The 27,423-nt window shown below is 35.6% G+C and overlaps 4 protein-coding genes across 11 annotated transcripts; 2 read left to right on the top strand and 2 right to left on the bottom strand.

Moving 5' to 3' along the window:
• Positions 1-1,451: 1,451 nt before the first annotated feature.
• Positions 1,452-6,809, bottom strand: LOC105133592 (nuclear pore complex protein NUP88-like). The gene is made up of 9 exons (XM_011037651.1): positions 6,284-6,809; positions 6,020-6,171; positions 5,812-5,934; positions 5,428-5,572; positions 5,113-5,174; positions 4,551-4,764; positions 3,257-4,180; positions 2,441-2,690; positions 1,452-2,182 (listed from the first exon to the last, which is right to left on the bottom strand). The coding sequence occupies exons 1-9, from the start codon at positions 6,587-6,589 to the stop codon at positions 1,923-1,925; spliced, it is 2,436 nt and encodes an 811-aa protein (XP_011035953.1). The 5' UTR covers positions 6,590-6,809; the 3' UTR covers positions 1,452-1,922.
• Positions 6,332-26,953, top strand: LOC105133595 (GDSL esterase/lipase CPRD49-like). Of its 5 annotated transcripts, none has more exons than XM_011037662.1 (7): positions 6,332-6,361; positions 23,264-23,290; positions 23,743-23,820; positions 23,988-24,128; positions 24,523-24,599; positions 24,687-24,836; positions 26,477-26,953. In XM_011037662.1, exons 1-7 carry the CDS (start codon positions 6,347-6,349, stop codon positions 26,688-26,690), a joined length of 702 nt encoding a protein of 233 aa, XP_011035964.1. In that variant the 5' UTR covers positions 6,332-6,346; the 3' UTR covers positions 26,691-26,953. The 5 variants fall into 5 exon arrangements, with proteins under 5 accessions (XP_011035964.1, XP_011035962.1, XP_011035963.1 ...); XM_011037660.1 differs by lacking the exon at positions 6,332-6,361 and adding an exon at positions 22,861-22,997 and having other exon boundaries at positions 23,168-23,565; XM_011037661.1 differs by lacking the exon at positions 6,332-6,361 and adding an exon at positions 22,861-22,997 and having other exon boundaries at positions 23,157-23,565.
• On the bottom strand, positions 7,411-10,485 carry LOC105133593 (uncharacterized). Of its 3 annotated transcripts, none has more exons than XM_011037652.1 (4): positions 9,940-10,481; positions 9,558-9,832; positions 7,873-8,027; positions 7,411-7,743 (listed from the first exon to the last, which is right to left on the bottom strand). In XM_011037652.1, exons 1-3 carry the CDS (start codon positions 10,217-10,219, stop codon positions 7,959-7,961), a joined length of 624 nt encoding a protein of 207 aa, XP_011035954.1. In that variant the 5' UTR covers positions 10,220-10,481; the 3' UTR covers positions 7,411-7,743; positions 7,873-7,958. The 3 variants fall into 3 exon arrangements, with proteins under 3 accessions (XP_011035954.1, XP_011035955.1, XP_011035956.1); XM_011037653.1 differs by lacking the exon at positions 7,411-7,743 and adding an exon at positions 8,352-8,482 and having other exon boundaries at positions 7,957-8,027; positions 9,940-10,485; XM_011037654.1 differs by lacking the exon at positions 7,411-7,743 and adding an exon at positions 8,384-8,482 and having other exon boundaries at positions 8,013-8,027; positions 9,940-10,485.
• Positions 16,098-20,314, top strand: ELO1 (Paxneb protein-like protein). Of its 2 annotated transcripts, none has more exons than XM_011037656.1 (9): positions 16,098-16,250; positions 16,621-16,774; positions 16,892-17,115; positions 17,219-17,294; positions 17,897-18,053; positions 18,600-18,678; positions 18,925-19,084; positions 19,158-19,249; positions 19,736-20,314. In XM_011037656.1, exons 2-9 carry the CDS (start codon positions 16,642-16,644, stop codon positions 19,901-19,903), a joined length of 1,089 nt encoding a protein of 362 aa, XP_011035958.1. In that variant the 5' UTR covers positions 16,098-16,250; positions 16,621-16,641; the 3' UTR covers positions 19,904-20,314. The 2 variants fall into 2 exon arrangements, with proteins under 2 accessions (XP_011035958.1, XP_011035957.1); XM_011037655.1 differs by having other exon boundaries at positions 16,618-16,774.
• Positions 26,954-27,423: the final 470 nt, after the last annotated feature.

Raw genomic sequence — 27,423 nt, 5'->3', positions numbered from 1 at the left:
GGCGGGTGATGATATCCACCCTCCTCCCCGTTTATAACAACACCCCCGCTAACTCTCTTTTCTTATAAACCGACGAATACACCCTTGAATCAAACCCTTCTCGCAGTGTAACTCTTATCGATCTGGCTATTCCTCTCTCTTCCCTTCTAACCTCCAACTTCTAACCCACACCACCCTAAGGCCTAACCATCACTATTCTTTGCGTCAATAAGAGTTTTTATTTGCATGCAGCAACCCGCATTTGATTACGTCAATTGTTTTAGCTTAGGCAGAGAGATCTTTCCTTGCAATACAGTTTTCTAAAGAAACATCATGCTCTAGAATTCGTCGTTTGTCTGTCTTCTGGACTTGGGGATCGTGGTGAAACTAAAATCCTAGAGCATTAGGAGGTCTTGTGCACGATTTTAAAGTCAGATGCCGTAGTAATCAACATCTCAACGGTACGGTTTCCAGGAAGGCAATGCTTGCAAGTTGTAACTGAAGCTACAATGGGACGGGGCCTTTTTTGGGTTTGGTGGTGGTCTGAGCTTTAGAAGGGAAAAGGAGTAGAGACTAAACAGATTTAGAGGGTATAGTTTTTTCTTCTATTTTTCTTTTCCTGAAAAATAGGAGACCTATTAGAGAGGAGGGGGGACTCCAGTACTTGTTGAGTTACAAGCTCATCGGTGAGAGGGTGTACTTGTCAGCTTGTAAGAGAAGAGGGGTGTGGTTATCACCTGCTGTAGCGGGCATCATTGAAGCGTGCAACAATCAGTCTCTTCTCATGAGGCAGTATAAAAAAGGTATAGAGTTTTCGGCTCCCTGGTCACGTGGGGACCTAAATCATGAGATGCAAACCTGTTGCAATCACTCGCTTAATCGCAGCAGGTCAGGTTAAAATAAAAAATTGCCTGATCCTACTTTGCCTACAAAAACATATAGACTTCACCTTCACCGGGAGCCTAAAGTAAGATACAATAGAAATTGGATTGTTCAATCTAATATTATTTAAATTTACTTATCATCGACTCAGTCAACGTACAAAACACGATTAAAGCCTACTAAATCTATTGATCGAACAAGTTAAGTAGCTTTTAGAGGTAGCGTTTTCTCCTCGAGGCCATCAAGCAACGATTTCACTCCATGTCGGGCCCAAATAACGGAACTCAATCATCTACTCCCTGGATGGCGGAAAACGAGTCTACTGGCAGAAAATATTATTCGACTTGAACGAGGACAAGGGGCAAACGATCTGAGTACTTTAGGCTGAATACGAGGAACCCATCTAGAAAATCCTATGATTTTTGGCATAACCAGGTACGGCTAAATTCAATTCATAGATAGAGGTACAAGGTTCCCTCCACATTGCCATCAACGTGAGTTTCATCAGTCTCTAATTAGAGCCAGAATACAGAACTTTGATGGGAAGTTACAGATTTTTGTGTCTTGTTTGCTTAACCACCGTGGAAAACAACATACAATCGCAGAGACATCTTATAACTACATTTAAAATGACATGTAAACAATATCATTATCATGAAATGTCATAAAATCAAGTTGTGTTTCTTCTCAAACACAAGTCGAAGTTGAAATTACTTTTCCTGCATGCATCAAAGAGCTCAATCATATGTACAAACTAAAAATTTATCACAGAGCAGTCAAGTGAACATTGGAACATTGATAATACTAGTACAAAGAAGGCCCTGACCTGAAAATGATTTACTGTGGAATGCAAAAGCTCTTGACCAAAGCATCTGTCCATTAAGTGTGCTGAAAAAAGATGGCCAACTTTAGTTTGTGTACCCATGTCTCCAGTATAAATTTGAAAGCCCCGAATAGCAATGGAATACGTCTTGCATTGTGGACCTAAAACTAGTATCGTTGCTCCAATACCCAAGACAGAACCAAAACGGAGCGGGCTTCATATGAGGCTATGGAACCCATCATCTACAGATTTCCTGATTTTTTAACGCGGATTCAATAAGCTTAACTTTCTTTGTATTCTCACTATTGACAAGGGAGAGTTTTGTAATTGAGGATTTCAGCTGCGATATTTGGGCATCTAGGACATTGTTCCTTCCCCCTATTTTCCTTGGCTGATTTGGTACATCACCTTTCAAAGATTGCGTGAACCTTCCCAGCCTTGCTCTTAGTGTGTCAATGGAAGCACGCAGAGCATCCAATTCAACTCTGGTAAATTGGTCTGCAGGATAACCAAACAATATAGAAAAGTTTGTAAGGTCGTGGCCAGCCTTTCTACAACCAAAAGATAAAAAAGTGAACTGACTTCAAAATCCTATAAGAACTGTCGTGTGATAAAGGTAAAGGAAAAGCATTTGACCACAGAAAGGAAATTTTTTATTTCCTTCATGAAATGGTAATGGATGAGCAAAATCAGAAATATTTACAGAAATTTGCATAATTTCATTAAAATAATTGCTGTGAGCATAAAATTGATTACCAAGCTTGGACTTCAATTCACGTTCTGCTTTAGACAAAGGCTTCTTATGAGCTCCAGGCAAGTTCCTCAGGCAATGCAAGCGCTGTTCCAGAAGATTGTGTCTCTGTGTTGCATGTTCAATCCTGTTCACCAATCCTGACTGCTTATTCACCACTTTTGAAAGCTTCTCCTTTGCCTCACCTAATCGAGCATGCTGATCATCAATGATCCTCTTCAACTGGGGGCCATGATGCTTGAGTTCAAAGTAGACCTGAAGTCATGAAGGATAACATCTTCATACAACTGATTAAAAACTCAGTGCTGATCTGACAGTAGCATCTTAATAAAGCTTAGTCAAATGTCTAGCCTAAATACCTCTAAGTAGTTCAAATATAAGCAAGCTGAAAAGTTGCTTAATTGCCAAAGGCCCAGAAAATAATCATTATAATAATGATTGCACTCCTGAAAACTTCAATGATAAACCTTGGCAGCATGCCAGCAGAAAGAATCATTGGATCTCCAGTGCACATGGCGCTTTATAGACAGCAATTCAGAATGCAAAACGATATAGATATCCTAAAAGTAGTTTTTATCCCGAAACAAAAACTACTATATACCTATGGGTCAACCCCTAATATTTTTGCTCACCAGACAAGGCTTTTAACCTCAACTTATTCAACTATAACTTGCCTAATAGTTAGCAGTTGATGGTTGTAAATGACAATAAATTCCATTTCATACTAGAATGAGCAGATGGTTCAGAGAGAGGCAGCAACCAAAGAGACCTAAATGAGTGAAAGGTAGTAGTAACCTCTATATCCCATAGGGGATTCTCACCTTATGTGCATACTCGACATAGTTTTCATGGAAAAGGTTCAGGTACTGGTGAAGAGTTGACCGCCCTTCAATAGAATCAGCAGCAACAGATCGAAGATTTGGTGAACCCTGAGGAACAAGAACCACCTTAGGACCACTAAGTAGTTCTTTGCTTATGATGTCTGGAGGATTTCTATATGTCCATTCTTCAGAATTTGCAGATTCCTTCTCCATATCAACATGTACAGGCACCAATAAATTTAATGTTTTCATTTCTAGCACAACACATTCCTTGTTGGAGGTAATCACTACAATCCATGAGTACCCAAATGAATCTGACAATGCTATAAAGCCACATAGGGGAGAAGGCGTGGAGTTCTCCACCTGGCATGTGCTCAGGACAGGATGCACAGCGGGAGACCGGACTGTCTCATCCTTGCCACTGGACTGACTGGTAAATGGAAGAAAATGCAAAACAATTGAATCTATCCCTCCATCATGAACAGAATAGATTCTTTCAGGCATAAGGGGATCAGCAAACATTGAAATATGAGAACTGCTTTCTGTTTTCCTCGGTAAGGCCAAATCCACAATTGCAAGTCTCAGCAAAGGTGGTGGATGACCTAACCAGACAGTATGATCATGCGGTTGATCAAGCTTCACAACAGGAAGCTCACCTGAGATTGATTCACAAAGCATTGCAAGACCAAGAATATGGTTGTGGGAACTCAGACGAAGACGAGGTGGACTACCAACTGTCCAGACTGGCTGGATTTCATCGGATAGGGCATCTATTTGCAATTGCCCACCACTCCAGGCAGTCACCAGAATTGAGTCTTTGCCGGCTAAATCATAAAGAAAACTGACTGCATGACCTTCACATTCTGCACCCCTAACTGCTAAGTCTTCATCTTCCACACCATGACATACTTTGCGTAAAGGGCCCTGGAACACCAAAACAAACTTGTTAGTTTCTTGAAGATGTGAAAGTAACAGTACAAGTTCCAAGCAAAGACTTGACATCTTCACAGAAAAATTGTAACAAGTACAGCCAGAACTAATGAAGATCTACTTGATGTGGCACATGCAGAAATGAATTCTCACATGAAAAGCAACATAATGTTTGTATGTTTAACATTAATTGATTAAGAAAGCATTCTGGTGAAACACTAGCAGATAGGAAATTTCTAAATTTTCCTATTAGATGGCTGTCTGGAAGAAATCCAGTTTACAGGAGTACTTTGGATGTTCTGAAAATCTATACAACATAGGCAATGTATGGGATATGTAATGTAAAAAATAGAATGAATTTTACCTGCAAACAAAGTGATGCATCAAATATAGCATAAGGGTGAGCTTTTAGTGTTGATAGTCCCCTCTCCTTTGATTCATGGGCTAACTCAGGAAATGTTGCTTCCAGCCAAAAGATTGCCAGATTTGAGTTGTTAACAGCAACTGGATTTGCTGATTTCAGTCCAAACATTTCAGCATCACTATATATCTCCAAAACAGATTCCCATTTGTAGACACTACTCCAAAAAAAAGCACTCAATTTTAGTTAACATCAAATTAAAAATCATCTTGATATAAGGAAGCAGTTTAACATATACTCCTTTATGTATAATAGAAAATATATACATGCCATGGCCATAAGATATATGACACCACAAGTACAAATAAGAATAGAAAAAAAATACCAAAATAACCAATCAAACAATGTAAAGCATAGGAAAGAATAAATGTGTAGATCTTCATGGTCATTTTTCAAGCATGTGACATTGTAAAATAATGAGAATTGAAAGGACTACAGTGCCAACCTATCATGGTATCCAAAGAAAAATTCAAGCAGGTTATAAGATATCAGGTAAAAGAAATACCTTTTGAATGGAACAATTGGGCAAAGGATGTAAACTGAGCCATCGCTGAATAACACGAAAACCTGCAGAATTGACAAAAATGGAGGAATAAACAAGAGATGAAACTACTGCAAGGTGTAAAATACCAGTCATCTAACCTAAACATGATGAACATGAAACGTCATGAAAGATGCGATATCACACAAAAGTTGCTAGTTTCAAAGGTAACTACCATGGTAAACAAAATATATCACGTAGAAATAATCACCGAACAGAATTAAAACCACTAGCAATACTATAATTAGGCACATGCATTAAACCCCCAACTGAACTTACACTAAACCTGTCCCACAAGTGGTCGCCCCCAAAAGAAAAATCAACTGGACAGATTGATGCCGCATTCCTGGATCTACCTGGTTCAACAGGCTGTAGATAATATTCCTGCTCTGGCTGCAGGACATCTGAGGACAAATCAAACAGTCTAGCCAAAGAAAACATATGAAAAAGAATTAAAAACAACACAACACAAGTCCTATTAAAACATAAAGGCAAGAAAAGGCATGGTTGACAATAATATTCATACTTTTAACATCAATTGAAATAATTTAACTTTATCATGAAATTCAGCATGTATTTACAATTTAACTAACAAATAACAATACTTCAATCCTAAACCAAAACACTCAACATTATATGATTTGAAACAGAAATTCGTGATACCTGAAAACCGAATCAGAAGAAAGAATTCCTAAATGCGTATCACTGTAAGGATGCCACGAAATCTTTCGCACGTGTATTACATTTCTCCCGTTAAAATAAATTTGCGAACCAATGGAAACAGTCCTGTACACCAACGAAGTTCTAGTCATTAACAAAAAAAACTTGAAAATTAAATTTAAATTCAAAAAATCAAATTCTACAAACGTACCTGCAAATGATGGAGTCATCTTTACTAGAAGAGAGTCCATAAAGGTACATAACACATAAACCATAGGCACCGGAAAGAAGCAAAGCAGAGCCATTTCTATCGATAGAAATTTTGTGAACCTCAAAATTAATCTCCACATCTGTTCGTAATACCTAATTACAAACACGTATACATATAAGAAAACAGCAATTACACACTTTAAAATTGGATAGGTTATCACAGTCAAAACTAGGCTAACTATTGAAGCGCGTAAAGTGTAATTACCTTAGAGGGAGAAGCAGCGAGGACAGAGGTAGGGTCGGGATCGCCGAGGCCAATTGAAATTCGATGGAGGCAGCGGAGGTTTGAATCCCAGTAATATAATCTAGAAGCGCCATCCCAAGCTAGTAGATTGGATGGGGGCTGCGGTGCAGCGTCACCTTCGAGTGAGGTGGAGGTGGAGGTGGAGGAAGTGAAGAGCGGGTGGTTTTGGAGTGGGACCCATAGGATATCCTCTTTGGGAGTAAGAGATTTTCGAGAAGAAGAGTCTGGGTCTGGGTCTGGTTCTGTCAACTCGAAGTTGAATCTCATTTTGTTTCAGTTGCTCACTACTCACTCTGTAGGCGTCTCTTCTTGTGTTTCACGTTTCCTTGCTTTTGCTGATGAGGACTGAGGACTGAGGACTGAGGGATATGGAGCTGGTGGAAGCAACCCTGTCTCTAGTTTGGCAAAGATGAAATGTCAAACGATGCCGCTTCATGGAGGAGGTTTTTCTGTTTTTTCTTTTTCCTGCCTTCTGACGGACTAAGGAGAGTAGGAGACTGTAGGACTAAAATGAAACATATATATGGGCTTGGCCCATAAATGGCCCAGCACGCATAGGAACAAGTCCAGAAGGACCAATAAAATGAGAAACAGCTGCGATCAAATTTTGTCTTTAATTAACGTGTAATTTATTCCCACTAGATTTTGCATATTGAAAGAAAGGTGGGGTTGAGCGTGGTTGTTTTTTAATATATTTTATTTAGAGATATATTAAAATAATATTTTTTTATTTTTTAAAATTTATTTATATTTGCAAATTAAAATGATAAAAAAATAATCAAAAAAATAATTTTTTTTAAAAAAATTAAAAATCCAGTTGAGATGCTGTTCTTAACCAGAAAGTCAAAATTAATAATGTTCATGCAAGTCCTTGTATCGGGCATGGTAATCTTAACTTCAAATTATCGCGAAATGAGAAGGATAAATTATTTGTATTTCCGAGTGAGAGCATCGAAGAGGAATCCAAAAAGGAACAGGAATCCCTTTTGCATAATCTGCTGAAGATTTTTTATTTTTTACTTTTAGTTTCCATGCGATTGATAGAGCAATGATAACCTTGGGGGATTTGTAACAAGTAATCAAGTACCATACAGTAACAGAAGCCAAACAGACCTCGATCATATATACGCTCACACTTTGTAGGATTACAGGTGGTTTGGCTAGTCTCTAGCTAAATGCATTCACCATTCTTTTGTAAATACACAAACCATACATTGTTAACTGAAAACAATAAGCCATGGTAGATTCCATCCTTTAGTCATATATATACGTGTGTGTGTGTGTGTGCATGTTCAAGCCATAGCATACACAGTGATCTATGCATATCTAAAAATGGTTGTTTCACTTTTTACTGGTCCCTACTCGCCATGTTAGTGGTGTTTCTTCAACAGTCTCTAAGCTGCAGATTTTGTCGAATAAACCTGTCCAAAAAGGGCCAGAGGTCAGAAATTGAGTTGATTGCTCAAGTTCACCGGATTGGGTGATGATGGGAATCGGCTAGTAAGCAGACAAAATGACCTGATATAAACAATCGAAGGTTTAAATATTACCTGCAACCTGACGCTGAAGAGTTTGATCAGCCAAAACGAGAGTAAAAGTCTCCAGTAGTTGTTAGTCCTTCAAATGTTAGAATTAATCATTTCACTCTTTCTTCCAGCAGAATCTTTTGATACCTTGGAAACACCACATTCTTGCAAGCTGAAACCTGTAGCACATGGCACACTCGTATTAGAGCTTACTTTAATCCAGCATCAACTACTACTTCTTTGTCAAGGCATTTTTATTCATTCAACATGGAAAAAAAGTCTTCTAATTTTTGTGGTCGACATCCCTTTGGCAGTATGGCCGTGTGGGAAACTTGGATCAGTGCGTGTGCCTTGCGCGGGTGCTTGATGCCGAGCATTAATTGCTGTTTCCTTTTTTATCGGCTAAGCTGTGTCGCAAAGCCTCATAACTGAAATGACTAAGACCACATAAACTAGAGAGAGCTGTTTGTGACCCGAGTAATTAAAAGCAGGGAAAAATTGACCTGCCGACAAGCAGCTTCTGAAGGGATGGTACCTGTCACATGTTATTGTTTTGATAATTCTCATGGACCGAGTCTAAATTGGAGACCTACTTGTTGTAGTTTTTATCACGCTGAACAATCGCTAAGGCTATCTGATATTAGACCAAAAAAACAAGAGTGAAACAGTGTATATATACAGTTAATCACCTTTTTATCTCAATAAGCATCCCAAAAGCCTCTAATCTGGTTTCAAAACTAATCTTTATCTGGGTGTGAAAGGAATAAAGAAAAGAGATTTCGGTGGATAAAGTTTCTATAGAGAAAGAAAACGAACATCCGTGAATGGAGTAAGATGCTTCACAAAAGATGGTAAACGTCTCGTATTCTGATACTAACAAATATGTGACCACAACAGTAAATTCGAAAAAATAAAATAAAAAATTGTCCATCTAACTATCTAAGCCACATGACCGGCTTCTCTGGATACGAGGTCCAATGGTTGTTTTTTGACCAGGGGATTAGGAGGCTGGATCCAAGTGGAGGACATGGCTCGAGAAACATTAAAACATATAAACGAAATAGCGACATTATGATCACATGCTTCCCTGAAAAACAATTAAATTTGTGACACGCCTTCCCCCCTAACATTGTAAACTCTTTTACACCAGTCAGTTCTATGGTGCCCTGGGAGAGGATTTTTTTCAGAGGAATCCTATGAACCTATTAACCAAAACCTTGCAGAATTAGTCACTGTTGAAAGGGCTAGCTTATGTTACCGGACCTCTCAAATTAACTACCACGTGATCTCCCGCAGCCGCAGTAAGAAGTAATTTTCTCCTCTGTTTTTGTCGTATACTAACAACCCCACCCCCCACCAGAAAAAAAAAAAAAAAAACGTCAGAAGTACCAATTCAAGGCGTTTTTCTGACCTTCCAGAAGGTAAAATATTCAACTGTTGTACAGTTGAATTAGGTGCTGATAAATTGACCAATGAAGTTTTTAAAATAGTGCGATGTGACAACTCCGGATTCTTATCTTAATTTCACAGTTATGTACAGTTGTAACTTGTAAGCATAATTCATCTTTGTAATCTGTTCATACTTCCCATCAATTAATTGCTGGAGCAGCTTGGCTATAACGTCTAAATTTTTAGTAATTTGCAATATGAAAATCATCAAAATCGTCACGATCCAGTTAGGGAGACAAAGGAGGGAGGGAGGGACTTACAGCTTCAATGTCAATTTTGTAGACCCAAAGCTTTCTTCTTTCTCTGCAGCTTGTTCTATACGCCACAACAACATGGCCAATTGCTAGAAGTAGAGAGCAAATAAACAGGGCAATTTCCATGGCTCTAACATATTCTCCTCGACCCGTACTTGAAACTCTAAACACGCGTGGTGCCTTGAAGGAAACATAAATTAGTGATGACACAGAACAGATCGTTGTAATCCCCAGGTATGGTCCTGTTGAGAGCCTCGGTCCATCACACAAACTATAAACACCTATAACAACGATAAAAAAATTTTTTTACTAATTTCCCATAAAAACATTAAAAACAGGGGGGGACATATAGAACAAAGAATGAAATTGACTGGTTTATGATACTTACAGATGATGACAACTGATCTTATAATGGATATGAGGGGTATGTCAACGAGGGAGTAACGAAAATCATAGTTATTGAAATAAGAAGAGAGTGTCTCTGATGATGAAGAAGAAGAAGGAGAAAGAGAGGCAGAGAGGAGAGAAAAAGGAAGGAGAGTATCGGCTATAACAAGAAGAATAGGAGCAGAGAAAAGAAGGAAAGAAATTAACATGGTGATCAAGAAGAATACAGTCTTTACTCCTCTCAAAACCTTTTTTGATTTCTCTTCTTTTGCAAAACCCATCTCTTCTTTTTTGAGATTTTGTTGCTTCTGCCTCTAATTTGTGGAGGATCTACCAGGTTGTGCTTGTAGACAGGAGAATTGAAAAGAGAGAGACTTGAGGACTTCGCTAAAGTCATGGGAGGGAAGGGGCTTAAAAGGGGATGGTTGAGTTATATGAATTTAAAGAATATTTTAATGGAGAATTTGAAATGAAAAAACAATTGCCATGGAAGGAAGGTGCTGCAGCAGGCCAAAAGGTTATTTTCTTGACTGGACTTGTCCACTGGGACAAGGATGACAAAGACTATGGAACTTTAGACGCGGAAGTTAATAGTCAAATATAGCATTCTGAAGGAAAAACGCACACAGAAAGAAGTTGTTAACGACAATCACTACAAATGTACGAGTCAAATCAAGCAAACTTCAATATAGTTTAATTATTTTATTTTAATTAAATTTAAAATTTTATTATCTTTTAAATGATGACATATGTTTAAATAAAAATTAAATAACACGACACAATACAGGATTATGTTTTTTTATCTGTATTTATCCTTTAATTTTTCAGTTCAGTTTTTGATTATTGATAATAACTCTTTTTAACACACGCAGTTTTATTAAATGCACACATTAAGATGTTAATTGACATTTGAAAATCTTTTTGATTTCTAAGAAAAAAACTTAGTAATTCCTACATTTTTTTTTGTTAAAAATAATTTTTGACCCAGCACGGACCACGAACATGGGAACTAGTATATTCTAAAACCTAATTGAATATATTTGAATAAATATACTACAGTTACAGAATCTATATCATATTGCAACTAATCTTTTCAATGTTACCCCATCTAATACATCTTAACTAGTTAAATCACTCACACAATGTTATCAATTAATTTTTTATATAAAAAATATTAAAAAAATTAAGATTTAAAAATATTAGATCCTTTTAAAAAATTATACATAAGAATCTTGAATTTAACTACAACGTCTGACCCAAAAATAATATTAAACTTACATGATACAAGTTTAAGTGTGTTTAGCTACAAAAATGAACCTAATAACTTTAGATACAGGCATGACTATAAAGCTATATTATAAATGTATGATAATTAGATAGATTGATTGAAAAGAAAAAATCTAATAGAAAAAAAAACTAATGAAAAAAAGAAAAAACAATTTGAATTAATTGGATTAACCCTTCAAATTAGATTAACCCATTAAACTTAAGACTCGTGTTGTGAAAATATGATAACTAAATAGAAAAAAATTGATGGGTTAATCCATCAAACCAGGTTAATCATCAAGCCTATAATACGTATCATACAAGTTTGATAATTAAATAAAAATAAATTTAACAATAATAAACTAAACCACATAAAAATTCCAAATAAAAAGAAAAAAAGAAAAAAAAAATAGATTAACTTGTCAAAAACACGGAATTTGTGTCATGAAAATCTGATAACTAAATAAAATAATTCAACATTAACAAACTAAATTAAAAAAAACCATAAAAAACACAAATAAAAAAAACCCGAAAGGCATAAAAAACAGGAAAAAAATAAAAAAAATAAAAAAGAAAACAAAGTACTTTAGTATATTATTATTATTATTATTATTATATTTAAAATATATAAGTAGAACAAAAATAAAAAGTACGGAAAACGTATTTTCCCCCCATCTTTTTAAATTATTGTTAATTAAGTGACAATTAACGACAGTTTATAGGTTTTCTTATTTATTGCATACAGCAGAGGTGGAAGTTTCTGTTGTATTTTTTCCCTGCTTTGTCTGTGGTCTCTTGGTTTGGCGAGGAAAATACAGAGCTTGACATCTAATTCAATTTCACGTGTAAGATATTAATGAAAATAGAGTGAAAAATTCTAGCAGTCACAAAAATGCCTTTTCGTATGCAGGTGGTACCAGTCTTTTGTTTTTGTATTTTTAAAAGTATTTTAAAAAATGTTAAAAGTTATTTTTATTCTAAATTCATTATTTTTTATTGTTATGATGTACTCTCGTTATATCATTTGTATTTGCATGAATTAGAATCCCAATTCATGGATAAGAGGAGGATCAAACCATTTATTCTATTTTTTTTTTCAAATTCGTTACAATAATACTAGACAGATAGGACCGGGAATCAATATGTTCGAGGCTCCCCCGATGAATTGAGAAACAATCTCCTTTCCTCTCTTTTTTTTGGCCATCATGCATCGTTGGTTATAGACAGATATCCTGTGTTGATTATTCTTTCTTTTTTATTTACAACTAAAAATGAATCATGTTCAACGACCACAATAACAGTCCATGACTGCATGGTATCGATAAATATAATAACCCATACCAATCAAGCGGGCATGGTGGAACCGACTGGCTGGGATCATGTGGGCACATGCAACAGTTCATCTTTGCGAATCTTTAGGGTTTTTCTTTATAGGAGTCTCGGCTTTTCTCTTATTTCAATTGATTTTCCTTCCTTTAAACTTACGAGTAGTTGAGTGCAGACGAAAAGTAAAAAATAAACAATTCTCGTGATTTAATTAATTCCTTGGTAGTTAACAACAAATACCAGATTCAATTTGTCATATGCCGCGACGTTATCCAACCAGAGATTATATGCCTTTAATGCAGTTGTAAGCTAGCTAGCCTATATGCAGGTGAGATGGCCTTTTATCCAACTCCGTTCAATGCGTTCTATTAAGATCCTCAGCACCGTTGAAAACGTTCTACGGCGTCGTGCTGTCTCTTTAGTACTGTATCAGAAATTGCATTTCAATAGCCTGGAAGCCGAGCAAGGAGACCAACTTCCCCCCCACCGAATCCCTTGACTGGGAAAAGGTCAAGGGGCGAATGTCGAAGCTTTAATTAGGTCCGTGCTGAAAAATGACTGGTGAAAATACATTAGCAGTGTATACCATCAGAATCCCAATGGAAAAGTGTGATCGAATAATGTTTAAATTTCATTAAGTCAGGGATTTGAACGAACAAGCTAGTGTTTTTCAATTGAATGGACTAGTGCAGGAGTATGTTTCACTCGAAAGCACATGAATATACATCATCTCATGGGAGGGCAGCTGGGAGTTGGTGAATGGCTGATGTCTGCCCGGAATTTTTTAACTACTTGTTTCAGAAAACTTACCTCGTTATCTTCTTGTTGCTTTTCTTTTTAGTAATGAAAATCTTCATTTTATTCTAAATCCTGCATCAAGATAAGCTCGACAAATAGCTCGATAGCAGCTAGTTCATCACAAAATATTATTAAAATCCAGTAACAATGTGAGATTAAATTAATTCTACAAGAAAAAAAAAAGTGGTTTAAAATCCCAATACATCTAATTATGTGATGTTTCTATGCACGGTTTTATACACACTGTAATGATTTTATAAAATTTTATATTTGAATTTAAATTTTTTAAAATTATATTAACGTGTTGCAAATATATATATATATATATATATATATATATATATATAAAACGTCAATATAAATAGGAGTTCTCTTTATTGTATCAATTTTATTTTATTTTAGAAATCCCTTTATTATATCATTGCTTACGGACCAAGGCAATAAAACAGGATACCTATCGAGAGAGAGACAGAGCAATAGGTTGGCAAAAACAGTACAGCTCAGGAAATTTCAGCTGTGAATTATATGTCTTGCGTAATCGCTCACTTAAAAAACTTTTAAAACATTTCCTTGATGGAGTTGCCACGCATTCTTTATTATACTCGATTTATTTGTCAAAGTCCGCAGAGGTCCGATTCACATTGTTTTCGATTGTCTCGGGACGATATCTTGCTTACATGCCAGGTAGTCGAGTAAAAACCCGATGGCTATATGCATGCATCCGGAGCCGCCTTAGCGGGGTTACGAGTCAAATCTTGCATATACCGGGGCCAATTCTAGATTTCTAGCAGACATTTATTTTACAAGCATGGTCCACGAGGCTTACGTGTTAAGTCGTCATGTTTCTTCGTCAGAAGCGACCATTACCAATGGAGACTGAAGGAGAGTAACCAATTGCAAGGAAAATTTGCAGCATTTTCAATCCTAACAGTTAGGTGGCGTTCTAGGCTCATTCATGACCACTGTTTTTATAATTACATTCACCAATCCGAGTCAATGATTTATTACCTGCATAACGCCTAACGGGACCAAATTCCTCCAGGATAGCCAACTTTTTTTCTCACCAAAGTACCAACTCTTGCAAACTGTGACCAAATTATTATCTGCGACTCTGTCCAGTGAATTGAATTTTTGAAATTGCAATGGTAGTTATTTTTAAAATATTTTTTATTTAAAATTTTATTAAAATAATGTTTTTTTAAATAATTATTTTTTATATTAGTAAATAAAAATAATATGAAAACACTAAAAAAAAATATTTTAAAGTAAAGAGAATAATAAAAAAATATTAAAAAACATTTTTAAAATAAAAAATAAACAGAATGTTAGATTCAGTTACCAAAACATGGAGAAATCATACACTCGATCGATACCTACCTTTCAAGTTGCGGATTTGGCTTTAGCGGCAGCTTAGTGAAGTACAAGTTTCCTTCTTACCCTGCTTGATTGAGCAGTCTTTTGGAATAAACCATTCATTACAGCAAAAATAATTAAGGAACCATTTACAAGAAGCAAATAGAAGACGCCAACGATATTTCACATTTGTCACAAGATAAGAAACTACAAGGAAGCTTCCAAGGAGGGGGGGAATGACCCATTTTAGGGCAATATCCTAGCCATTTGGATTGTTCTTTAAGCTATTCAAGTTCTTATGCGCCACGTAACAGGAAAAAAGATTGAATTATTTTCAGAAACAAAACAAAAGCATGCCTCTGCCGGGGGGGGGAACAACACTAAAAAAATGTGGCCCCTTCGTCACAAAACACTAGAACATGCTAGAAAGAAAAGAAAAATGTGACCCCTGCCTACATATTTAATTAGCAACACACGCGCACTCCACTCGGAGAAATTGGGACACGCATGAATACGATGGTCTTGCTATTACATGCTGTTTGGCTTTCTAGAAAGCATGCAAGAAAATTAAGATTAGCACATCACGTATATATATTACATTTCACACCCATTATCCACTATTTATTTCATCAATTTTTCTAAGACAATAGAAGAATCTTTCATCGAAAAGCTATTATTTATCATGTTTGATTGAGGGGCGTATCTCACTGCACTTGATAGCAGAACTGTTTAACAAATACTTAGGTTACGGACTCACTTCCGAGTCATACCGGTGATGAGACCTATTTGAAAAGGAGGAATTATAACTCTCTCACGAGCATGAAGGCATGAACCGGGACGATCCATGCTCATTTTTTCTTTGTTGATTTTTGCCCTCGATTTTCTGATTTAGTGATTCTTATTTTACTATTAAACGAAATACACTGACGATGGCATGTCGGGAAGATAACCATGTTTTTAATCTGGGTCCTAAATAGGATTCCATATGGTTTTTCTGGAGCAATGTTTGAAGAGAATCTAAATTCTTCACCAGAACTTGGACATGGGCTTGAAATCTGGTTCAAAATACACAAAAGTCGAAACCAGAAAAAAGAACCTCATATTGTATGATTTGGTCCCCATGGCCCATCATAAAAAGACCATTTTACTTGAAAAATAATTTTAACGCTGGCCTAGCTTCAATAGTATTTTTGGCAATGCTTTCATCATTGTTATATGAAACCCGCGAGTTTACCCAAGACCAAAATAGGTAAAACCTGATCTTGCAGTTCGAATTTTTTATTTTATATATATATCATAAATTATTTTTAAAAAATTTATATAAAATATTAAAATTTAAAATATTTTTTAAAATTTTTATTGAATTCACCGGTCAAGCCGGTTGAGGTTTAATAAAGAATCAGGGTTGAGACGCCAAAAGAAAAACGGCTCGCCGAAGGCCGAAAGAAGACTGCTTGTATACAGCGAACTAGGAGTCTACGCACGTCGAGAGAGCCAAGACGAGGTGAAGCGTTGAACGCACGCAATAGGAAGCCTCTGTTTGTTTGCTCAGAAATACAAGGGAAAGACGTAAGAAAGTTACACTGTGATCTAGTTTCATCACTGTTGTCTTGCGCTGTTTTAGTACACTTCTCTGTTTCGCTGTTTCTTTTGTCTTTTTTTTTTTTTTTATTATTAACGCATAGATTTTACCAGCTATAAAACTACACCAGTTGTTCAAAAAACCATAATTCTCGGACTTTGAGCTATCCTTTCTTGGGTAGTTTGGTTGGAATTTGCAGGCTATGAAACTCTTTGTGATGCACTCCAGTTGTTCGATGAAAAGCACATGCCAATTATTATTGTTCTTGGTTCTGTTACCAACTGTTCATGGCTTGTAAAAGAAATGCCAGCATTGTAATCCTAATAGAGCTGCATTGTGCTTTTCTGTTTAGAGAAGTTTAACTTGGCGACGCTTGCAATGGCGGCGACCAAGACCCGAATAAGCAGCTTCTCTCGCAATATATCAGCTGTGTCTGCTCCTCAGTTGCCTGGAATAAAGTGCGGTCCTAATGGCACATTCTTTGTTTCATCTGGGATACCTGACCTTGACAGTAACCTCTCTACATTACTTTTCTGTAGTTTCTTGCACTTACTGGAGGCAGGATTCGGTTAACAACAATCAAATGAATTGATATTGTTTTGAGTTTTCTTTCTTTTATCTTATGTAGAGATACTGGGTGGTGGGTTTCCTTTGGGAGGCTTAGTTATGATAATGGAAGATGCGGAAGCTCCTCATCACATGCTGTTACTGAGGAATTTCATGTCTCAAGGACTTGTTCAAAACCAACCTCTTCTTTATGCCAGTCCAGCTAAAGACCCTAGAGGATTTTTGGGTACTTTGCCTTGTCCCTCATCTAAAGATGATAAATCCCGTAATCATTATACAGAACAGGTGCTCTCGTTTTCATACTGATTTCTACTATGCAGTTTTTATTTCGTTTTTCTGTATTTGTTTGGGTGACATGAGTTTGTACCACTTATCTAACTGATTGCAGGAAAAGGGACTGAGAATTGCTTGGCAGTATAAAAAGTATTTCAGTGAAAATCAGCGAAATATTGATGATCATAAAGGTGAGCTTTTTGGGCTTGCCATTTCTTCTGTAGATTTAATACACTAATCATGATTTGCATCTTTGCATAGAATTGGTGTTATGAGATAAATTGTCGGAAGTTGATCACTTGGAATAATTTTCAAGCAAGCCTGTCCAGAATAAACATGTTTTCTGAGCGTGCAAATTCACTAGGCTGCACTTCATAGCTTTGATAAAAAGGGTACCATTATTTTTTGTTATCAGCAGTTTCAGGTATTTATGCTATAATGCTTAAAGGGTAAACAAGAGGTGCAATACACGTATATTTAAAGCTTCTCTTACACTTTCATGGATTCAAAAGAATTGACTATGAACACAATAATGGAGAAATTGAACATTTAGGTCAAGTATAAAGACTAAATATGACATCGTAAAAAAAGGGTGCAACTTTGTTGTCCTTGCCATGCTGATCCAATAAGGAATCTAGATATGAAGCGGTTATTGAATGACCTCAGAAGACAAGTTATTGAATTTGATCTTGCATTCAGCTTCTGTTTGAGAGTCTTTTAGTAAATATCATGTATGTTCAGTGGTGGGAATGAATGGAGATAAGTCTGGCTTCCATACATCGTTATGTTGCAGATAGTAATCAAGAGTTTTGCAATGATTTTGACTTGCGGAAACCATTGGAGAAGCATTTTTACAGTGGGCAGCGTGTAGACTGTGTCAGCATCAAAGATTCTCCTAACCCGGCCACTCTTCATGACCGTTGTGCCACATTTTTAGCTCAATTTCCAAGGTAATGCTGTATGCTCCCTTAATCAGATATCTTAGGCAAATACATTTTGGGTTTTAACAAAATGTCAAACATCTGAACAAGGTCTGCATGATATCTTGATAGCTCAAACATCTTGGGTGGTGACATTATAAATGCTTGCATGATCACATGAGCTTGTGTACCCAGATGTGTGGGTGCGTTTTAAGAAACAGTTTAGCATGCTGCTAATTTTGTTTCATGTTTCTTCATTTATTGTTAAACTTCATCATACACATTTCTCTGCAAATAGAATCGGAAAAGACCATACATGCTTGTGCTTAAGCGTGTGAGTGTTAAGAAACAGCTTTGGCATGATAATTATTTTTATATTTCTTCATTTATTTGTTATATTTCCTTTGCTTATTTCTCCACAAAGAGATTGGAAAGCTTCTCAAGCTATTTCCTGTTTGGATGATAGTGCTGGACATAAAATTGATCTTTGACTATCTGTTTTGGGTTTCTGTTGATTTAGCTACTTTTCTAGTTTTTCATATATTATTCTTACCATCTTCTGGTTATTTTCTCCAGAAATGATGGAAGTTTTTCTTGCATGGGTCGTATTGCTATTCAGTCATTATGTGCTCCACAATGTGAACTTTCCAAAATGGTCAGTGGCAAATACATTTGCACTTGAACCCTATCTCCTCACAACTTTGGTTTATGATTTGCATTAATTTAGACTGTTCCAGTGCCTTTCCTCTTTGGTAAGGTTTTCTAAACTGGAAAAATCTTGTCCTTGGCCTGTTTTAATTAAAGAATCTTGATTGCCATTTATCTTCTTTTCATATTGAAACCCATTACTATTCATTTTGTGATTCGTACAGGACTTTTGTTAACAAATGTTACATTGCAGGACTGGGATATGCTTTCCTTCATTAGATCTCTCAAAAGCATGCTACGGTCTGCAAACGCAGTTGCTATTATTACATTTCCATCTTCCCTTCTTTCACCATCCTTCTGTAAAAGATGGCAGCACATGGCAGATGTGTTACTGTCTGTCAAAGCAATCCCAGGTTTATTGATATTCACATGTGCTTTTGTGGTTATTTTAGTTTTCTAAACTTCTGAACAAGTGCTTTTTCCCAGATGAGGACAAGGAGTTGGGAAAACTCCTAACTGGTTACCAAGACATGGTTGGCTTCCTTAATGTGCACAAAATAGCACGTATCAATACTCAGGTGCAAAATCAGGGTGCTTTGCTGTAATCATATGCCACGTGTATTCTCTACTTTGCCATGCATGGGCTTTCAAAATAAGCAAGTAGACATGCATGCACAGATACACATTAAGAGTGGCGTCCTATTCACCTAACCCTGTGACATGCCGAGCTTAAGGCATGTTGGATTCAATCGTTGGCCTTGAAATAGTTTGATTCCTATTAAAATATCGCCATATACTATTTTTCATCAAAATATGCAGGTTCAATTGAATGTGCTATGTTTACCTGCCATGCATATTATTTCAGAACCTTTTTTTCTTTACCTGCCATGCATATTATTTCAGAACCTTTTTTTCTTTCCTTGAAATTTCCATATAGAATAGCAGCTCAAGTTTGCAATTTTTAGTTCTGACTGGGAACTCAGGTCTTTCCAAAGACCTTGTACCATTTTGTTTATCATCATGACTTCAGGTTACACAGTTCTGCTGTTTCAAATTTTCGACAGGTTCCCATGATTCTTGAGGCAACGACATTCTCAATAAAATTGCAAAAGCGACGGTTTTTAGTTTTAGAATGTCTAAATCAAGCCCCTATTGATGGTTCAAGTGGGACTTCATATGGCACATCTGGTGGCTGTTCTGGGTCCTCCAGAAGCGGTGCCCTTGATTTTTAGCGGCATTGCATGTAGACCAACTGGCAAGTGCTTGTCAGAGCAACACTGAGAGTTGACAAGGAATGAAACAGAAAAATTGATGGTCGTTGGAGGCAGAACACTCGAGGATTCTCTTGTCAACTTAGGCAGTACAATCATCGAATCAACTGTCTTGAACAGTAAACCAGCCTTGACTGCAAGAAAGTGGGTCAGTCTCTTCTGATTTATCCCTTCGGATTTCAATGATCTGTTTTGCTGATTGAATTATCCAAAATGTTGGCAATTACAGAACAACTGTAAATTGATCTTGTAGCTTTGTTTGTGTTAGTAGTACTGGTTTGGTTTGTATTTCAAAACAGAGCGATTCATAGGTCGTTGGAGAATACGAGAAATTGCTTGACAAGTTGACATCGTAGCTTGTCGATTTGCTAACCTTTTTTTTTTTTTTGGTGGAACTATCTAACCGCGAGCAGTTATATTGCAGTATAACTTCTACTTTTTTTCTTTTAATATGATTAATGACGGTCGAACAGTCCGAGTTCAAATAGATATTTCTACGGTATTTAACGATACTTGGATATAGAATAAGCTAATTCTAGTTACGCAGTTGCATGTTTTCACAACTTCACGAGTTTTTGGAGAGGTTACTCTGTTTTTGTTCATCTATAAAATGAAAACTGAACGTGAACATATCAATCTGTGTGTGATTTTAAAGAATAAATTAAAGAAAATACTTTTAAACATGGTTTTAAAAATATTTTTAATGAAAGCTCTTTGTTAAAAAAATAAAATCAAGATTTGATGCAATTATATATACAGGTTCAGTGTAAAAAATAAAAAAATATTTAGTTAACTAAAAAGGGTTTTTATTTTTAATTTTATTTTTATAGTTAGATAAAAAAACAGAAGCGGTAACAATATTATAGGCGAGCTCTTTGCTTGGGTAACAAGACCCTGGGCAGCCGGTGTGCTTTCAGCCTGCTTCTTAGAGTGTGTTTGGTGTTACGGTAGATATATAGATATTGTGGCTGTGGTTTGAAAAAAATTGTTTTATAAAAAATATTTTTAATTGAGGTTAGTTTAAAAAAATAGATATTTGGTTAAAACTGTGGTTGAAATTAAAATTGAAAAAAAATAATTTAATGTATTTGGTTAAAAAAACTTTTGAAATTGAAGTTATAAAATAATTTTTAAAAATATATATTAATATTGATAATTTTAAATTTAACTATTATAGAATTAATTACTCATATTATATCATGAAATAAATAATACTTTATATAAAATATTTTTTTATTTTATTGAACTATTTATAATTACATTACATATAAAATTCATTCGATAAGAATTACAGTTTTCATAATTTTTTAAGCGTGTAATAAAATTAGATAAAATATTATCAAGTATAAAATTGATATTACAATATGAGTGAATTTAATTTACTCTATATTAGTTTTTCGAGAAAAAAAATATTATTCACATCACAGTGCAAATAAATTTAATTCATTATAAACTAGTTTTTTTAAAATATTAATAAGATTAACACTTAAAAAAATATCAATAAAATTAACACTTAAAAAATATTAATAAAATTAAAAAATATTAATTAAAAAATCTTAATAAAATTAACATTTAAAAAAACATTAATAAAATTAAAAAATATTAAAAAAATTAACACTTAAAAAAATTTTAAAAAAAAACCTTCACTGAACAGTACCATTAATGTAACAATGAATAAAAAGTAGTATTTATCTATTTTTTATTAATTATATTTTAACCGTAAAAATTGCGTGCTATCCATGTAAAGTAAATCAAAATTTTTTTTACCAAACAACTACAAATTATATTTCAATTAAAACGCAACCCTAACCACATAAACAAACACTCTCTTGTAAACAAACACCGTCTTCAAGCATGCGTGAAATCAAATTCTGTATCTGTTCTGTCAAGTCAATGTGTGTGATGGGTTATTTGGCCTTTGAGTAATTAATTAGTTGAGTGGTATTAGATGATAAGTTTATTGTCCATACAGGAATAATTAGTACCAGATGAGCCTGCTCAGACAATGAGGGAGTCAATGCTGAGAACAAATTTCTTCGTATGATCAAGCGTGTGAGGTTTTCAAGAAAGAGCTTGAAGAGACACCTTGTGGCCGCCATTGATAAGTTTATTGTTCATGTAGCTAGAACACATGATGGCCAAAAGTTGTCTGCGAGGGTATTCTTTGCTGTCCCTTTAACTGAAAAAAAGTTTTGTACGTGTTTGATGGAATTAAGTTTTCATGTGAATCGCTTATACATGTAGGAAATAACTTGTGGGGTTTGTCTTTTAACCTCTATTTAATTTTATCCGCACATTGTTCATGACAGATACTGCCATTGCAGATCGTCCCACTGTGGACTTGATTGTGAATACCCTACCTAGGGTTTTCCCTTTTTTTTTGCTTACAGGTAACATCGTGGATGGTTAACCATATACTTGTTCAGATATTTGTTCATGTATTTGATACTAAGTTCACTTTTCGGAGATCCAGCTTATTAATTATGCATGATAAATGACCATGTGCACTCGAAATTTGGTTTTATATGAGATATGCATTTTTTTGGTCCTTTTCAAGTGTGCAGGTATCCCCCTTCTTCTATCTGTTTATATAGGTGGTTGTTCATGGTCTTGAAGAGCTATTGTTAATTGAAATTTCCATGGATTGCATGTGCAGATGGGTTGGTTGATGAAATTAGTGAAAGTTTGCCCAAGGCAAGTAGAGTCAACATCCGGATGGGCATCGTGGTGGGTGTGGTCAGTGGTGGGCTGTCCAAGTTGCAGTGGCAACTATTGCATTTCATTAATGGGGAAGACATAAATGGTTGGTGTTGTTTGGTGCCGGGCTATTCACACTCGTTACTTCTTCGGCGCACATAAATGTTTCTCGTCTAATTTCTCGCGAGTAGGTGGGAATAGACTCGCCTTTGCCATTTTATAGTAAACAGCAACTATATATTATGTAGTTGTAAGTCTTCGTGGGTAGTTAATTAATACAAGAATATAGTCTGAGATTCATCGATGAAAATCCTATCATCATGGACTCATCGTCAATGATTTTATTTTGACAGTAAAGGTATGAAGTTTTTAATATTCTTTTTATTTCACGATAAAGATTTTTTTTTTTTTGATTTCTTGTTTATTACTGTTGTTTTCTTTACAAAGACAGGTAATTTCTTCAGTGGAAATATCGTATAGGGTTATTTTATATTTCGTGTTATAATTTGTGGGGAAGGGAATGAACAGAACTCGCAAAATTGGAGGAAAGAAATCAATGAAGAGAGAGACTTGCCACTGTTACGGAACAAGTACGTGACGGACCTGGACACCTCTTTTAATGAGGGTTCCTGCAATTGGGCAATAAAAGCCGTAAGTCCTCGATTCTCACGAGTTTCTCTATCCTCCCTCCTTCGATGATAATGTAGTGTCGAGCCGCTACCATTTCAGTACTCACAGCCAAGCAGAGAGAGAGAGAGGAGTTTTGTGTTCAAAGAAAAAAGAAAACGAAAAAACAGATTTTCACGACAGTGAAAATGGTGGGACCGAGTAGACCGCAATTTGTTTTCTTTGGATCGTCCATTGTACAACTCTGCTTCAGCCATGGCGGTTGGGGTTCCATCCTCTCCGATATCTACTCTCGCAAAGTATTAATTACTCTCTTGATTTAACATGCTTAAATGTTGCTTGACTTGTTTCTAAATTACGTTGAGATTGAAGTGAAAAGATTTGCCCTAGTTGATATTTATGTCACTGTTTTGGCCGTCAAGTGAATCAAATTGCCATTCTCGGCGTCTGATTAGGTTAATCTTATTGTGTTGCAGGCAGACATATTGTTGCGAGGGTACTATGGATGGAACTCGCGGCGTGCTATCCAGGTTCTCGATCAAGTTTTTCCGAAGGTATTATATCAATGTGCTAATTTTTTTGGAACAGATCACACATGAAAACTGATCATTACAGAGGAAGCTAGTGAAAGTTTTATCATTTTAAATGGGCTCACTGTAAGATCTATTTGAGGAAACGCGTCTCTGTGCTAGTGACATTGATTATTTTTCATGTATTGTAGGAAGCTCCTGTGCAACCATCTCTGGTGATAGTTTATTTTGGTGGTAATGATTCGATGGGGCCTCACTCGTCTGGCCTGGGCCCTCATGTACCGCTTAATGAATACATCGAGAACATGAGAAAGATTGCAATTCATCTCAAGGTCTTCTCCTGATTCTTAAATATACAATCTCACTATACAAATAGATCATGGTTGATGCACCTCCGTAATATGAATGAAACAACCCTAATTAGATGTAAGGAAATTAAAACAATCTTTCTCCTTGAGTCGTTAGATAAGAATTATGGTAAACTTAGTTTTTGAGGGGAACAAAAAACTGGGAGGTTTTTATGGTTGCGATGAGGATTCAGATGGAAAATGTTGTTCTAATTCTGCTCTTGAATGCCTTCAAAAGCTCGAGTAGTTTTTTTATTCAATTCCTGATTGCTGGGCCATGTTCAATTTTCTTTCATCTTGTATATCTTGTATTCTGACCCCGAGCTCTTCAGAGAATGAGGTTTGATGTCTATTCTAACGCAGTATATTTGAAAATCAGAGCCTTTCAGATACAACACGCATCATTTTTCTGAGTTGTCCTCCCGTTGATGAGACCAGAGTTGGTTCAGGCTTAAGGTGCTCTGATACATCACTTCTATCTTCTTTTTTTCTTCTCTCTTTCTTATCATAGAAATTCTGAACAACATATTTTTCTAAATTCAGTGGAGTTTTCAGTGAATTGATACGAACAAATGAGCTGTGCCAAAATTATTCCAATGCTTGCATAAAACTATGCCAGGAAATGGGCGTGGAGGTTGTTGATCTTTTCTCTGCCTTTCAAAAAAGAGATGATTGGACAAAAGCTTGCTTTACGTAAGTTTTCTGTATCTTGCTTTTGCAAACATGATCGAGGTTCACAAGTGTATGTTGTCTTATGTGTTTTTTCATGGTCTCCCTCATGTATCATCATGTCTGCATTTTCTGCATGATACTTAGACGTGGAGGTATTTTCTCACACACAATTATTGATAAGCCTTATTTTCCTTTCCTCTTAATTTTGTATTAATTTTGTACGTGCAGGTAGAAAAGCTTTCAAACCATTGGTAGTTTGCTTCTTTTTTTTTTGTTCAATTTGGATAAAACTCTTTTGATTGTTGATTTTTGTGGTTATAAGGATAATTGCTCTTATCTTAGGATAAGTGTAAAGACATCAAGCTGAAATTTCAATTACTTGTCTGCACAGAATTGCAGTATGGTATGGTATCATTCGACTACACAATCTCACGGGCTGCAGATATGCATTTTTACTTTTTCATACTTGTGCAATTTAGAGACTCCTTTCTTATTAACAGTGTGTTTGACACTGCATTTTAAAAGTGTTTTAAAAAAAATTTGATTTTTTTTTTTGTTTTGAATTAATATGTTTTTGATGTTTTTAAATCATTTTGATGTGCCGATCTCAAAAATAATTTTTAAAAAATAAAAAAATATTATTGATATACTTTTCTAAGTGAAAAACACTTTGAAAAACAACCACAACCACACTTCTATACACGCTCTCATCTGCAAAAGCCAGATGGATGATCCCCACTTTCTGTTTTTGCATTGCCATGATAAGTTAGGCCATCAATCTGTTTTCTTTCCCGTGATAGAAAGATATCCTTAGCCAGCTTTGGTGGGTTAGTTTATGCTGCTATATCAGATGGTCTTTTTTGGGCCAAAACATGTCAAGACCCCTTGAACTGCTCATTGAGAACCTCTATAGTTTTTTCCTTCGATTATAAGCACCACCTCCTGTTAGGTTCTGACTGCTACTGGCAGCGAGACCAAACTTCCATCAAATGAAAGTTTCAGTTGATGCAAGTTCATACATGCAAGTATTAAACCCAACCATCACCAAATTCAAGTTTTATAAGGGTTCAAAGTTTTTTTGATTTGGTTTTAAAAATGGTTTTTGATATTGAAATTTTGTTTGGGAGTTTGAGATAGTCATTCTGGTGGTTGATTTGCTTGTCAGAACAGTGGAGTTTTCGCGGTGAACGGTGATCCTAATCCAAACACTTCCTAGTTCATAAATTAAAATCAAAAGAAAAAAGGATGATAGGGGTGTCAATCAAAACGATCAATAATTCAGGGGTATTTTTACAGTTTAGTTGTATTTTTAGCATGTCTTTCTTTGTGCACAACCCAGAATCTGCTCTGTGGACTCAGGTCTACGTGGATTAATTAATTATATGCTGTCTCTCCTTCAATCTCCACGGCAGGCAGGCTGTGTTGGTTAATTCAGCTTATAAATCACTAGATGTTTCCTCTGTCACTATTTTTACTGGCTAATGTTAGTTTCCATTGGGGAAGTATGTATCCAAATGATTTAAGATTGCCGTGTTATCTTCTCCTTTTACTACGACAACAATCATAAAAAATGTGAATTGAATGTCTGCGGTTGACTTAAACTGAAAGTAGCATACATTTCGATCTTCAATTTTAAAGTTCTTCCCTTCTCTTTTTTCCAGAGATGGCGTTCATTTATCTGCAGAGGGAAGCAAAATAGTCGTGGAGGAGATCTTGAAGGTGCTGAGGGAAGCTGAGTGGGTTCCATCTCTTCATTGGAAGTCCATGCCCACTGAATTTTCAGAGGATTCACCTTACTATCTTGTTACCGCTGATGGGAAACGAACTCTAAACCCCTCTGAGTGGACTTTTCACAGGGAGGTTCACTGGGACTAGGTTGCAAGCAAAACTCTCTTCACTCCTCTTTCAAATGCCAGAGCCGCAACTACAGCTCGAAGAAAACAAGCTTCTCCTTCCAGAGTCCGTGCAAAAAATAATTAGCTTAGAGTGAGATAATTACAGTACAGTTCACTCTTGCCAACTGATGTTGAACTCCATTTATTTTTAATTGAATTGTTCCTTGTATAGCCATAGGTTCTGGTAGCAACATATAATCGTTTCCAAAATGCAAATTAATCTGAAGGATAGAATCGGTGATGCTTATAGCCTTGGCTTGGTGTGGTCACTTCACGGCACTATAATCTCAACGTCTTCAAATTATAAACTATTTAACATTTTTATTTATTATAACGTAATAAATTATTTTATTACTCAATAACTTAATTAATCATCCGGTATCAAGTAAATCATTCGAACTGTTATATAGATACATAAGATGAATTTTAAAGAAAATTACATTATCTTTTTGTATTTTAACTAATTACTTTGTAATAATGATGGTTACGAATAATTAAAAATCCTTATTAAAAATACTTGTCACTCTAAAGGATAAAAAAGATATTGCCTAAATAATAAAAAGTAATTTATAAACGACTGCAAATTAATAAATATTTACATTTATAACGTCCTTAATACTATTTTATTATTTTATAATTTCCAAGGCATTATAATCACAGTATTGGCTTCAATAACAATAGCGAACCCGCTTGTGCTGGCATTATGTTTTGTT

The sequence above is a fragment of the Populus euphratica genome, unplaced genomic scaffold (assembly GCF_000495115.2).
Source record: "Populus euphratica unplaced genomic scaffold, PopEup_1.0 scaffold36.1, whole genome shotgun sequence".
NCBI classification, from domain to species: Eukaryota; Viridiplantae; Streptophyta; class Magnoliopsida; order Malpighiales; family Salicaceae; genus Populus; species Populus euphratica.
Note: the sequence above shows the minus strand (reverse complement) of the source record. Positions and strands in the feature narration are given on the sequence as shown.